The sequence below is a fragment of the Hemicordylus capensis genome, chromosome 13 (assembly GCF_027244095.1).
Source record: "Hemicordylus capensis ecotype Gifberg chromosome 13, rHemCap1.1.pri, whole genome shotgun sequence".
Classification (NCBI taxonomy): Eukaryota; Metazoa; Chordata; class Lepidosauria; order Squamata; family Cordylidae; genus Hemicordylus; species Hemicordylus capensis.
In genome coordinates, this window is record NC_069669.1 from 9,837,077 (window position 1) to 9,851,266 (window position 14,190).

The 14,190-nt window shown below is 50.1% G+C and overlaps 1 protein-coding gene across 7 annotated transcripts; it reads right to left on the bottom strand.

The window, feature by feature from the left end:
- Positions 1-501: 501 nt before the first annotated feature.
- ANTKMT (adenine nucleotide translocase lysine methyltransferase) lies at positions 502-6,116 on the bottom strand. 7 transcript variants are annotated; one of them, XM_053277180.1, is made up of 6 exons: positions 5,931-6,071; positions 4,441-4,604; positions 3,393-3,497; positions 2,270-2,410; positions 1,650-1,700; positions 502-1,159 (listed from the first exon to the last, which is right to left on the bottom strand). In XM_053277180.1, exons 2-6 carry the CDS (start codon positions 4,600-4,602, stop codon positions 971-973), a joined length of 648 nt encoding a protein of 215 aa, XP_053133155.1. In that variant the 5' UTR covers positions 4,603-4,604; positions 5,931-6,071; the 3' UTR covers positions 502-970. The 7 variants fall into 7 exon arrangements, with proteins under 7 accessions (XP_053133155.1, XP_053133157.1, XP_053133156.1 ...); XM_053277182.1 differs by lacking the exon at positions 5,931-6,071 and adding an exon at positions 5,902-5,922; XM_053277181.1 differs by lacking the exon at positions 5,931-6,071 and adding an exon at positions 5,107-5,547.
- Between the last annotated feature and the right edge of the window lie 8,074 nt (positions 6,117-14,190).

A 14,190-nucleotide genomic window follows, 5' to 3' on the forward strand; every position in this document is an offset into this window, starting at 1 on the left:
GGCTCCCTGTCCCCAAAGGGCTCACATTCTAAAAAGAAACTTAAGACACACACCAGCAACGGTCACTGGAAATGCTGTTGGAGCCTGTGGTCGCCTCCCATATGATCACTTTCCCTTCTCCGATCTATCTTTTAACTCACACACAGCCAAAAATCAGGAGAGTGCACAGCTCCTAGAAGTGTAAGAACATCCCTTCTATTGCAGGCCTGCTCGACTTTGGCCCCCTCAGCTGTTTTTGGACTACAACTCCCAGAATCCCCAGCCACAGTGGCCAATAGCCAGGGATTATGGAAGCTGTAAGCCAACATCTGCAGGAGGGCCGAAGTTGAGCAGCCCTTTTCTATTGGGTATAATTTCCAGCACTTGAGAGCCTGACTTTTATTTTTAAAGTAGCAGCTCATTCAGTAGTTCCCAAACTCTAGGCTGTCACACACAGATTTACCACCCCACTGAGAACTAGTTCTCAGATGAAGCTGCCCACCATAATATCACAAACACAGATCAGTTTTTTAAAAAGTGTTGTTGTTGGAGTCTGTTACAAATAAATTAAACCAAACATGTACAATGAACAAATTAGTCTGTCCAATCTTTTGGCAAAAGGCTTCTCAAACTCAGCTCCCCAGACCTTGCTGGACCACAAGTCCCATCCTCTCCAGGCACCATGGCCAAAAGGGAACTTGGGAGTTGTAGTCCAACAGGGTCTGGGGACACAAGGTCGAGAACCTCGGAGTCGGTTCTAGGGAGTTTCCAGAACTGGTTTCCTTGCTAAGCAGGATTCTCACTGGAGGGAAGCTCAGACCATGTGACTTCTCCTGGCAAATCACCTCACTGTTCTCTCCTCCTACCTTGGAGAAACCCCTTAAGGAGCTGTGAAGTTCCGCCATAGAAACAGGCACATCTAGCCTCCCCAAAGAGGCCAAAGCAAAACTCCTGTTTTCTACAAACCGTAGACTCCCAAGCTGACCAGTTCTCAGACTGGGCTTTCATTTGGTTTGTCCTGCTCGGCTTGCCGTACAAGCTTGATATCGTAGGCCCAGGCTCGGCTCACACCCTCGCCAGCCAAGCTGGTGGGTGTCCAGTTGGGGAGAGGGAAGCGTCCGGCGACCACACGGGCCTCATCTGGAAGTTCCAGGAGCAGCTTTCTTTCCAGAAGAGGCAACTGGAAAAGAAAAGGAAGCAAAGAGGCTGCATTGTTAAGGGTGGACATTTCTTCTTCTGAACACTGGATTCATCAATCTGGAATGGATACTAGCCACGGGTTCTCCCCACACGGTCAACACCGAGATGAGAGTCATCACTTTTAAATAAAGAAGCCAATATTCCTTTATACCAGGTCTGCTCAACTTCGGCCCTCCTGCAGATGTTGGCCTACAATTCCCATAATTCCTGGCTATGGCTGAGAATTATGGGAGTTGTAGTCCAAAAACAGCTGGGGGGCCTAAGTTGAGCAGGCCTGCTTTATACTGAGTCCCTCCTGGGAGGGATCTGTACCTGCTAAAAGTGTCCGGTGAATGGCTAGTCGCAAGCCTGGTTTAAATCGCCTTGCTGTCCTGTGGCCCTAAATATTCCCTTGCCCTGGATAGATATTCCTGCATCTAAAACAAAACTCTCTCCTCCCACACCAGTCCCCGGAGGAACATTATACTTACCACACTTGGCGCCAGGAATACAGTTACACTTGTACAGTCAGACAGATTCACCTTTAAAAAAAAGAAACACACGCTCTTAAGAACATAAATGCAGCCCTGCTGGATCAGGATCAAAATCTATCTAGTCTAGCATCCTGTTTCACACAGTGGCCCACCAAGTTCCTCTTAGAAGCCCACAGGCAAGAGCTGAGGGCATGCGCTCTCTCCTACAGCTACTCCCCTGCCACTGGTATTTAGAGGCATCTTGCCTCTGAGGCTGGAGGTGGCTTATAGCCACCAGACTAGTAGCCATTGATAGACCTGTCCTCCATGAATTTATCTAGACCCCTCTTAAAGCCATCCAGGCTGCTGGCAGCCACCACATCCTGTGGCAGAGAATTCCACAAGCTGATTATGCGCTGTGTGAAAAAGTACTTCCCTTGCCTCCTAAGGCGACAGCAAGGTTGTACAATTGATACATAGGACAACTGGTTAACCTGGTACAATGCCTGAGGCCTGACATTCAATACCTAGCATCTTTGATTTAAAAAGACCCGCAGTTACTGGTAAAAAACCTTTCTTGTGTGTCCTATCACGACACCCAGATCCTCAACACCCTCCCCCAGGAGCCTTGGTCACACCTTCCAAAGATCTTCTCGGAAGTAAGACACCTCCCCGTAGCACCCGGCCTTCCAGGCACGATAGTTAGACAGTCTCAACAGCCAGGGATTGAGTTCGTAGCCAACTGCGGGCCTGAAGCCCCGTCTGTAGGCCTCTAGGACCTGGAAGCACAGTCGGAGTACCACATTATTACCCGAAGTGACGGAGCTGTGGTGAAGGTTAAGTTGTGCCGTCGAGTCGGTGTCGACTCCTGGCAACCACAGAGCCCTGTGGTTTTCTTGGTAGAATACAGGAGGGGTTGACCATTGCCTCCTCCTGCGCAGTATGAGATGATACCTTCCAGCATCTTCCTATATCGCTGCTACCCGATATAGGAGTTTCCTATAGTCTGGGAAACATACCAGCGGGGATTCGAATCGGCAACCTCTTGCTCCCTCAGCAAGTTATTCCCCCGCTGTGCCATTAGGTGGTAGGTCCACTAAAAAGCACATCGCACAGGGGCGTAGGAAGCTGCCAAGGGCGGGGACAGGGTTCGGCTCGCAGCCCCCTCACCAACGGAAAGTCAGAGCGCTCTGGCCACGCCCCCTGTGTTGACATCACACGCAGGGGGAGTGGCCAGTGTCGGGAATGGGGCGCTCAGCCCTCTTTCTCCCCAGTCAGTGCTGTGTGCCAACCTCTCAAGAGGCTGAGGAGAGAGCTCTCAGCCGGGCTGGGACGCAGCTCTGACTGGGGAGAGACGGGGCTCAGCACCCCATCCCCGCCACGCCCCCCCCGCGTCTGATGTCGATGCAGGGGGCGTGGCCACCACCCCATCCTCCCTAGTCAGGGCTTGGATCCAGTGCTGACTGGTGTGGGGGTTTCATTCTCTGCCTTGCTGGGAGTGAGGGAGGGAGAGAAGCCCCCAGCCAGTCAGCACCAGAAGGAAGCACCAGCTGGGCTGGGGAGGGGCAGGGCTGGGTGAGGGAGGAGGCAAAGGGGTGCCTTGGCAGCCCCACCAGACCCCGGTAGCCCAGGGACAAGGGGGCTTGTCCCCTCTTACTCCATCGTCCCCAAACCCCTGACATCAAAGGATACTATTTGTATCTCCAAGTGGACACTGCTGGCCCCCTGGAATCCCACATTCAAGCGACCCCCCGTTCTTACTATTCTGCCGTCTCCTGACCCCAAATCCACCATCTTCCCAGAGCGTCCTTTCAGGAGCAACATCACGTTCTCCACTTGCTGGGCACTTGCGGGGACATACGGCACCTGGAACGAAGGAGCACAGGAACATTGGAAGCTGCCATATGCTGAGTCAGACCCTTGGTCCATTTAGCTCATTATTGTCTACCCAGACTGGCAGCAGCATCTCCAAGGTTGCAGGCAGGAGTCTCTCTCAGCCCTATCTTGGAGATGCCACCAGGAAAGGAACTTGGAACCTAGATTTGTTTGTTTGTTTGACATATTTTTTATACTGCCCAAAACTTACGTCTCTGGGTGGTTTACAACAAGATAAAAACAGAAAGTAACACATTAGTTAAAAACAAAAAATTTAGAACACAACAATTTAAAATTTAAGATGCTCTTCCCAGAGTGGCTCCATCCCGAGGGGAATATCTTCCAGTGCTCACATTTCTAGTCTCCCTTTTATATGCAACCAGGGCAGACCCTGCTTAGCTAAGGGGAAGAGGAAGAGTCCCTTCTCGAGACCTTAAAATGTGACTACTTGTTAGTAAGCATGATTAGACTGACTCAGTTGAAGATTCGAACATATGAAGTGCCTTATACTAATAGGACTACTGGTTTATAAAACTATGCATGGTGTGGAGAGAAAGATGTTTTTCACCCTTTCTCACAACACTAAAATTGGGTCATCCGATGAAAATGATGGCCAGGAAATTTAGGACCAACCAAAGGAAGTACTTTTTCATGCAGCACATAATTAAACTGTGGAACTCTCTACCATGGGGTGTAATCTGGGGTGGCCAAGCTTTAAGTGGGGCTTAGACTAAGACCGGGGAGACCTGAGTTCAAATCCTCATTCAGCCATGAAACTCACTAGGTGACTCTGGGCCAGTCACTTCTCTCTCAGCCCAACCTACCTCACAGGATTGTGGTGAGGATAAAACATAACCATGTCCACGGTTCTGAGCTTCTTGGAGGAAGAGTGCAATATAAATGCAAGTTAAAGCAATAAATGTCTGCTGTGTACCTGCAACCTTAAAGGCACTCTGCGGAATCCTGGCATGAGGATTCCTGCCCACACTACATAGGCGGCCACACCAGCGCCTGCTGCCATCTGCAAAAGGTCCCAGCCACCTATGGTCTTTCCACGCAACTCCGCCACCAGCTCTTCGGGATCATCAGGATCCATCTCTGCAACAGAAAAAGGGTTTGCAGACCAGACTTGGTCCAAACGAGAACACAGGGATGTGCCAAGCCCCTCTGCATGGTTTTCGAGAAAGGCTCGTGAACAGAGAGGGGCTGTCAGGTCTTGTGATTTCAGAGCAAATTTTCGCTCGAGAGGTGTGGGGGCTTTGTGTTTTTTGAACATGTATACTGTCGAGTCAAAGCCAGGTGTGGGGATGGGCTGTAGCTCAGTGGTAGAGCATCTGCTTTGCATGCAAAAGGTCCCAGGTTCAATCCCCACCCCGGCATCTCCAAACTGAACTGGGAAAGACCCCGATGTGAAACCTTGGACAGCTACTGCGTCAATTTAGGCACACTGTTGAGTTTGATGGACTCCAGGGGCCAATTAACTGACTTTAAGCAGTGTCTATTTAGAATCTTCCAATCCAAACACTTCTAGATGGTTTACATAAATAGAAAACAACAGAAAAACCATTAAAACAGTGGGAAGCAAGGGACATTTACTTACAGGAGGGATACTCAAGATCACTGAATGATGCAGCTTAATGGCAGCCTCTATCCAGTCATCCCCATTAAAAAAGTGGAGGCAGAGGGCCAATGTGTGGAGAAGGATTGGGAAACACAGAGAAAGCTAGTCGTCCCAGTGGAGAGCATTAAGGGCTCGAGGAAATGACTCATCAAGAACCTATAGGAAAGCGTTTCCTACAGGAGAGGAGAGCTGGTCTGGTGGTAGCAAACATGACTTGTCCCCTTAGCTAATCACGGTCCACACTGGTTGCATGTGAATGGGAGACTAGAAGAGCAGAACATTGTTAAGTTCCCTCCCTGGCAGCATCTCCAAGATAGGGCTGAGAGAGACTCCTGCCTGCACCCTTGGAGAAGCCGCTGCTGCCAGTCTGGGTAGACAATCCTGAGCTAAATGGACCTATGGTCTGACTCAGTATATGGCAGCTTCCTAGGTTCCTAATGAGCGCTTACTGGCATGTCAGATTGTATCAGGAACACACAAGAAAAATCTGGCTGCACTTCCAAGCCTGCTTGCTTTTCCAGGGCGCAGCCAGCTTCCCCAACTGGAGTGACAAAGAAACAGGCGAGCGAGTGCTCCTGAGCATATGCAAAGTGCACCTCCCTCCCCCGCACTGAATAACCTACGCATCTTAAATTCATAGAAAGGGGAGGTTAAATTCGAGGGGAAGGAAGGAAGGGCTGGCTGGAGCACACCTCCCTCCCCTTTTTTGAGAAACGCAAATCAGTCCAGCGCGCTCTCGCTCTCTCTCCCCGCGACCTCCTCTCAAGCACCCACCCCAGCATACAGACACGTGCCCGCTTTACCTGTCCCGGAAGCCTGGTATAGGCCGGTCCCGTTTCTGAAAGTCCGTTCTTTATTACCTTCCGTGTAGAAACGGGCATCGCGGGCACATTCGTTCCGCGTCTCCAAAGCGCGCGAGTTGAATTTCTGGATGGAACTGGAAATCGGAGCTGCGAGAGAGGGTGGGGAGGGAGATCTCAAAGCCGCAGCATCTGATCTGGAAACTGTTCGTCCCCAATCCCCTCCCCTCCCCCCCATCATCATTAAATTATATTGATTAATTGGCTATCACAAGGTGACGGTGATTTGGGTTGCCAACTGTCCCTCATTACGCAGGATGTCCCCCATTTCAGGGACGAAATGTTGGTCCCTAGAGGGGCAGCATTTGTCTCTCATTTATTCAGTAGCATATAATTCAATTGCATATACGTCTATGATACTCAGGCTCTAGATTAGCATTGCATACACCTCCAACCACCACCACCCCGCCCCGCAGCCAGCCCCCACAAACTTGTGTCCCTCATTCTGGCAATGAAATGTTGGCAACCCTAACGGTGGTGGCCATTCACTTTTTTAAAAACAAAAAACCACAACTGGACAAATTCAGGGAGGATACCGGCAGCTGCTAGCTATGACCTCTAAGCAGAGCCTCCATGGTCAGAGGTGGTATACCCCGGAGTACAGATACTGTGAAGAAACCGCCAGGAAGCACTGTGTTGATTTCCCAGAGGCATCTGGCTGGCAGCTGCTGCTCGAAAGTTTGGGCGATATGAGCCTTTGGTTCAGTCTCCCTTCTGCTCTTTTTCTGCACTCTCCTTTCCTGCCCAGCCACAATCAGTAATGTGTGTATTTTAGCAGCTATTCTGGTTTCTGAGAGTCCAGAAAATGATGCCCACGGACTTTCATGCACATCTCAGCCAGAATGGCTAGCAATGTGTTAGGAAGGAAGGAAGCACGATGTGAGCGGGGTAAAGACATTTAATCATTCGAGGGAGGGAGAGAGGAAGGAAGGGAAAGAAAAAGAAAGAAAGAAGTACTTTACTGTTTTATGGTAAATACTTTTAAACATTCAAGGAAGGAAGGAAGGAAGATGTACACTACTATTGTATGGTAAATACATTTAAAAATTCGAAAGAAAGAAAGAAAGAAAGAAAGAGAAAGAAAGAAAGAAGTACTTTACTGTTTTGTGGTAAATACATTGAAACATTCAAGGAAGGAAGGAAGAAGTACATTACTGTTTTATGGTAAATACGTTTACAAATTTTGGCGGGGGGAGAGAAAGAAAAAGAAAGGAAAGAAAGAAAGAGAGAGAAATTCTCAGCAAACTCAGAATGCGGTCATAACCACATCCTGTAGTAATGCATTCCATCAGTTAAATTACGCAGAGTGTAAAATACTTCCTTTCCAATACAGATGGGAGCATCCCCCACATATGGACTGCAGTGATTAGAAAATAAAGTTGATAAAATCATGTACAAACACCCACAGACCTAGAAGTCAGGGCTGGACCGAGATGTTTTGGGTCACTGTGGCTCAGTCGTATAGCCCATGCTTGCATGCAGAAGGTCCCTGGTTTTATCCCTCCTTCTGCCTCCAGTCAAAAGCATTCCAGGTAGCTGGGATGGGAAAGACTACTCTACAGGGACCCCAGAAGTGTTTTTCAGGATGAGCAGGGTTCAAGGTGGTCGGGACATGATGAACGCTGGCTACTTTTAAGGCTCACTTTTACATCTGCTTATACTGCAGGGGCCCCCCCAGAAGTTAGACTACGACTCCCATCATCCAGTGTGGCCATGGTGGCAGGGGATTATGGGGACCCTAGTCCAGCAACTTCTAGGGACCCAAGGCTGGGAAGAACCCTTGGCTATCCTGCTCTTCCTCCAAGGAACCCAGGGCATTGCACATGGATGGTTATGTTTATTCCCACAACAACCCCATGAGGGAGGTTAAATCCGCAAGAAGTGACTGGCTCAGAGTCACCCTGTGAGTTTCATGACCGTATACAAATTTGAACCCGGCTGGGAAGTCAGCTGCTGCTGGGAATAGGCAACCCCTCTCCCTCCAGGTAAAAATGTGCCATCAAGTTGGTGTCAACTACAGGTGCCCACAGAGCCCCGTGGCTGTCTTTGGTAGAATACAGGAGGGGTTGACCATTGCCATCTCCTGTGCAGTATGAGATGATGCTTTTCAGCACCTTCCTATATCCCTGCTGCCCGATATAGGAGTTTCCCATAGTCTGGGAAGCATACCAGCGGGGATTCGAACCGGCAACCTCTTGCTCCCAAGGCAAGTGACTTCCCCGCTGTGCCATTAGGTGGACTGGCCTGGAATCTCCAAGGGTTGGCATCAATTTCCAGGTGACTGTTGAAAGCATTTCTGGAGATCTGAAAATCTCCAGGAATGACTTTGGTGACCATGTCCTTGTCCTTGTCCAAGCTATGCCCCCATTCCCAGAATCCAAAAAGCTGCCATACCGAGTCTGACCATTGGTCCATCTAGCTCAGTGTGGTCTACTCTGACTGGCAGCAGTTCTCCAGGTTTCAGGCAGGAGTCTTCCACAGCTCTACCTGGAGATGCCAGCCAGCTGAACCTGGGACTTTCTGCCTGCAAAACAGATGCTCTACCATTGAACTATACGCTGTAATATGGCGCAGAGGGGAAATGACTTGACTAGCAAGCCAGAGGTTGCCGGTTCAAATCCCTGCTGGTATGTTTCCCAGAACACCTATATCAGGCAGCGGAGATATAGGAAGATGCATAAAGCCATCATCTCATACTGTGCGGGAGATGGCAATGGTCAACCCCTCCTGTATTCTACCAAAAGACAACCACAGAGCTCTGTGGTCGCCAGGAGTCGACACCAACTTGACGGCACACTTTACCTTTACCATTGAACTACGGACGCTCTTGATGAAGCTGCTTCCTACTGAGTGAGACCACTGTTCCATCTAGCTCAGTATTGCCTACACTGACTGGCAGCAGCTCTCCAGGTTTCAGGCAGGAGTCTTTCCCAACCAGGCCTGGAGATGTTGCCAGGGACTGAACCTTCTGCAGGCAAAGTGGATTCTCTGCCACGGAGTAACCTCTAGGAGGACATCCCTGCTCTGCTTCCTCAGGTAGGTCAGGAACATAGCCGGGCGTGCTGGTTACTTGGGATTCTGCCAGACATGTTCTCACTGTCAAGTCGTTCCAGCGTCTCCTCGTATCTGCAGAGCATCCTGACTCTTCTTGCCGCACTCGCTTCACTGCCACTGAAGTCTGGGCCGTGCTGGACATGGTGCCGTCAAGTTTGAGATTATGACCGTCTATCTTGCAGGGCCAGAGAGCGGGGGATGAAAAGACAAGTCACTGGAGGGAAAGAAGGGAAGTTGGGATAAGGGATGGCTCCCACCCGACTCTGCGGCTTTTGGGGTCAGACGCGGAGAGCGCCGGAGGGAAACCTGATCCTTCTGGATGGATAACTTCAGAGGAAGGGCGACATCCGTCATCTGCGGGTGCCGCTAAGCAAATTGACTCAGTGTGAAGCCTGCCGTTCAGCCCCTTAAACAAACAGCCCTCGAGAGCCACACTGCACAAATAAACTCTAGGCTGCAGGCAGAGGGTCAGAGGGAGAAATCCAGGCCGCACACCCAACGCTGATGTATGGGAAAGTGAGCTCCAGAGGCTGCTGGTTCTTAAAGGCTGTGGCCGTCCGGGGTGCAGGGAAAACTGTCCCTCTGAAAATCACCCCTTCCCCAAGTAGCTCTTTGCCCCCAAACGATTTCTTACAAATAGTTGCTTTGGATGCACAAAACCACTTCATAGGAAGTACATAGGAACATAAGAAGCTGCCATATACTGAGTCAGACCCTTGGTCTATCCAGCTCAGTATGGTCTTCAGAGACTGGCAGCGGCTTCTCCAAGGTTGCAGGCAGGAATCTCTCTCAGCCCTATCTTGGTTCAATAAAAAAATCTTGTCCTATCAAAAAAAATAATACTCTTGTCCAATAAATAGTGGAAGCATTTGAAGAACTCTGGTGTGTACTGCCGTTCTCACACAGCCAACACTCAGCTTTTCCTTTGCCAACGGTGTAGTTGTGGGAAACAGAAAGGGAGCAGAGAACCAGGTTACACCACAGCGAAGATGCATCTTCTCCAACCACGAGGAACACGGTCTTCCTCCAAACAGCTGGATTCGATCACCGAGACCGACGTTCTGGATACCGTGAGCCAGCCAGTCTGTGGCAATCTGCTTCCCTTCGGCCTCTCCACACATTGTCTTCATTTGCTTCCCCAGCTTTCACCACCAGGCTCTTGCCCCAATCCAGCGGAGCACGGGCAGAGCAGCTGGGGGTTGTGTGCCTGGAGAAGCCCTCTCGTCAACACGGAAATTCCGCCTGACTGTTTGGCGGAGAAAGGAGAGCAGAGGGATCGGATCCAGCTGCCCTGCCTTTCCCAAGCTGTTCACCACCAGGATTTTTGCTTGCTCAACAAGTTCTCGTCTTCACCAGCCACTCCTCTGCGTACACAGCCCTGGCCGCTGGATTGGGGAATGGTTCATCCTGGCTGGGCCTTGGAGATGGTTCCCTATCCAGAGAGGAACACACTCCCGGAGGCCCCCGGATTTTGTCTCCTCCACCCAGCTGCTAAATTCCACCCAGATTTACAGGGATTTCAAATGTGCTGCCCGGATTTTACTCTGGATCCGATCACATGGGAGGGCAGCGAAGGAGGGGAAAGCATACAAATCTGTCAAATAAATAAATAAATGCAAATTAGTTGCCACATAATTTGCATAATATGCAAAATAGGCCGCCTGGATTTGGGAAGCTTGAATGTGGCAGCCCTACTTAAAAGTAGTCCCCCCCCCCCTATTTCTGTTTAAGAAATCTAACATGTGGGACAGCTCACCATCTATCTATCTATCTATCTATCTATCTATCTATCTATCTATCTATCTATCTATCTATCTATCTATCCCCTGCTAACCAAGCAAAGAGGCACCCAGAGGTGTAACTAGGGAAAACGGCGCCTGGGGCAAGCACTGAAATGGCGCCCCCCGTGCCCCCCGCCCCCAACATACTACATTATACTTAGGTTTTTCCTCACAAGCGTCCACCGCCGCTGCCAAGCCAGGCCACTGACTGGTGGCCAGGTGCCAGCAAAGCAATGGTGGGGGGGCGCGGGCGGCGCGGAAGGGACCGCTCGTGGGGGAGGGGGCGCCGACGCGCTCCCTTGACTGCTGCAGCGCTGCTGCACTGAGCAGGAAACATTTGTATTAACAAAAAAGTAACAAAAAATTTTTAAAAAATTGTCATGGCGGCGCCCCCCACGTGACCAGAAAAGATGGTGCCCGGGGCACGTGCCCCCCCTGCCCCCCTATAGTTATGCCTCTGGAGGCACCTTTTAAAAATGGTGATTCTCTTTATTGAGCAGGGGGAGAGCAACTGGTCCTATCCAACCCCCATCCAACATCCCTCCAGTGGCTGTTGCTGGTGTCTACCTTATGTTTCTGAGACTGCAAGCCCTTTGGGGACAGGCAGCCATTTAATTAATTAATTAATTTTTGTATGTAAACCAAGCGGTATATAAATACTTCTTGTATTTGTATTCTGATCTATCTATCTATCTAAGATTGTATCTATCTAAGTTTGTTGCAAACCCCCCTGAGCCATTTTTGGAGGGGCGGTATATAAATCAAATACATACATACATCTCACTGTATTTACCCGAATAGAAGACTACCCTGAATTTAAGACGACCCCCTTAAAAAACAAGAAAGAGGTCTCTGAATTCAAGCCTACTTCCCAATTTCTAACATCACAAAACTTGGAAAAAAACCTGGATTGAAAAAAACCTGGATTGAAAAAAACCTGGATTGAAAAACCTGGATTGAAAAAAACTTGGAAAAAAACCTGGATACAGAATCAGGGAAATACAGAAATACACACGTACACCCCCCCGACACCCCCCCCCAATATTTTTGCGAATATAACCCAAACACGAGTATAATCTGCGCACGAGTCAGTGGCATATGGAGGGCATTGGTGGCCCAGGTGGCCCGACCCCGCGCCTAGCATCCTTGCCAGGAGTCGAAAATCGACTTGATAGCACACTACACCTTTATATATATCTATATATAAATATAGTCACACACACTCACATATATAGTCACCCATCCAAATTCAAAGCAAGGAGAGGAGAGCTGGTCTTGTGGTAGCAAGCATGACATGTCCCCTTAGCTAAGCAGGGTCTGCCCTGGTTGCATTTTGAATGGGAGACTAGAAGTGTGAGCGCTGTAAAATATTCCCCTCAGGGAATGGAGCCGCTCTGGGAAGAGCATCAGAAGGTCCCAAGTTCCCTCCCTGGCATCATCTCCACAATAGGGCTGAGAGAGAGACTCCTGCCTGCAACCTTGGAGAAGCCGCTGCCAGTCTGTGAAGACAATACTGAGCTAGATAGACCAATGGTCTGACTCAGTATATGGCACCTTCCTATGTTCCTATGCTCCTATGACCCTGCTTAACAAAGGGGATAATTCATGCCTGCTACCACAAGACCAGCTCTCCGTGAAGAGCAGGAAGGCAAAGCAGGATTCTGCTGTGTCCTAGGACTCTCTGCTTATGTCTCGAGTGTATCTCACACACACATACGCATACTTACACACACACACACACACACACACACACACAGAGTTGAGAGTTGGTTGCAAAAAGCTGTTGTTGCTAGGACTGGTGTGGCTTTCACACCGAGCCCTGATCCAGTCCCTACAGGCGAAGGTTTCTGGCCTCGCCAGGAATGCGTGTCTTACAAGCAAATCCGCTGGGAAATTGCGGTGTGGTGAATGTGACTGGGAGCGTGGAGATGGAGGCTGCGGGACATTAACATTCCTCAGCTGCTGCTGCTGCTGCTGCTAGCCCCTTCGCTTTTTACATTATTTTTATCGGAAGGTTGCCTTTCTGTGCCCCCTCCAGGCCCAGGGCTGGCTGCCCTCTCCCCTTCCAATCCACTTCCAATGCCTCCAAAGGAAACTGGCTTGGCTTTCAAGCCCCGGGAAGCTTTGCTCCCCAGCTTGCCATTGTGAAAAGCTAGACTGGCTGGCTAGTTTTTGCTCTTTATTCGAAAACGGATTCCAAAATGGGAGCCAGCGAGCCTTTGAAAGCTCACTTTCTCGGCCTGGAGGAAGGTGTTCTGCGGGCGCGTGGTGGTGGGACCAGCCAGCCAAGCCCAGGAAGGCGTCACTTCTTGGTGAGGATAACATGGACCAATTTCCGACGGAGAGTTTCCCCTCCATGAACACATTCCGGTGGGAAACCACCCATCCAGAGCGGCTTTTCTCCCTTTTAGGGAGAAAAGGAGTTGGTGAGCAGAGGCCTATTTTGCCTCCCTGCTCTTCAGGGCAGAGAGCCGGTCTTGTGGTAGCAAGCACGAATGACCCCCTTTGTTAAGCAGGGCCCACCTTGGTTTGCATTTGGATGGGTGACTTCATGTGAGCACTCTAAGATATTCCCCTTAGCGGGTGAGGCCATAGCGCAGTGCAAAAACATCTGCTTGCATGCGGAAGGCCCCAGGTTCAATCCCTGGCAGCATTTCCAGGTAGGGCTGGGAAAGATGCCTGCCTGAAACCTTGGAGAAACGCTGCCAGTCAGTGTAGAGAGAATACTGAGCTAGATGGACCAAGGGTCTGACTCAGTATGAGGCCGCTTTCTGTGTTTCTAATGGGCCCATAGCTCAGTGGTAGAGCATCTGTTTTGCATGCGAAAGGTCCCAGGTTCAATTCCTGGTAACAACTGTGGCCCCGGCCAGCACAGCACGCAGGAGTCCACCCTTGGAAGCTTCCCCACTATGCCCCGTGCTGCCAGGAGAATGGGGGAACCTCATTACATCCAGCTGCGCTGTGACTGGCCGCACAGGGGCAAGAGGCGGGACAAGCCCCATTCGCACCACTACAAGCCAACGGGCATAGAGAGGGCTGTGTGCAGAGTGGCACATTCCCTGCTCACGGCCCCAGTAGCCGCAGCCCTCTCTGGAAAACATGGCGGGTGGCTGCCGATACCTTAAAATGGCACGGGAAGCGGACACACGATCACCCAACCTAGGTATCAGGGCCCCTGCTGCACATTCCCTTATTAATTTATTAATTTATTATTGTTGTTTATTTATTTATTTCTCTATCCATTCATTTATTTCATTTCTCTACCGCCCTTCCAAAAATGGCTCAGGGCAGTTTACTCACCTGGGTTAAGACCCAGGTTTATTTTTCAGGGTAAATAGCTTTTGGCTAGCCTGGGTTGGGGAGCTTTC

Excerpts from the sequence above, each read along its gene's own strand:
- ANTKMT (XM_053277179.1), bottom strand. The coding sequence starts at position 5,765 with ATGAATTTAAGATGCGTAGGTTATTCAGTGCGGGGGAGGGAGGTGCAC. Across the intron at positions 2,411-3,392 it reads GGTCAGGAGACGGCAGAATA|GTCCTAGAGGCCTACAGACG; the intron begins GTAAGAACGGGG and ends CTGTGCTTCCAG. Across the intron at positions 1,701-2,269 it reads TCCGAGAAGATCTTTGGAAG|GTGAATCTGTCTGACTGTAC; the intron begins GTGTGACCAAGG and ends TTTTTTTTAAAG.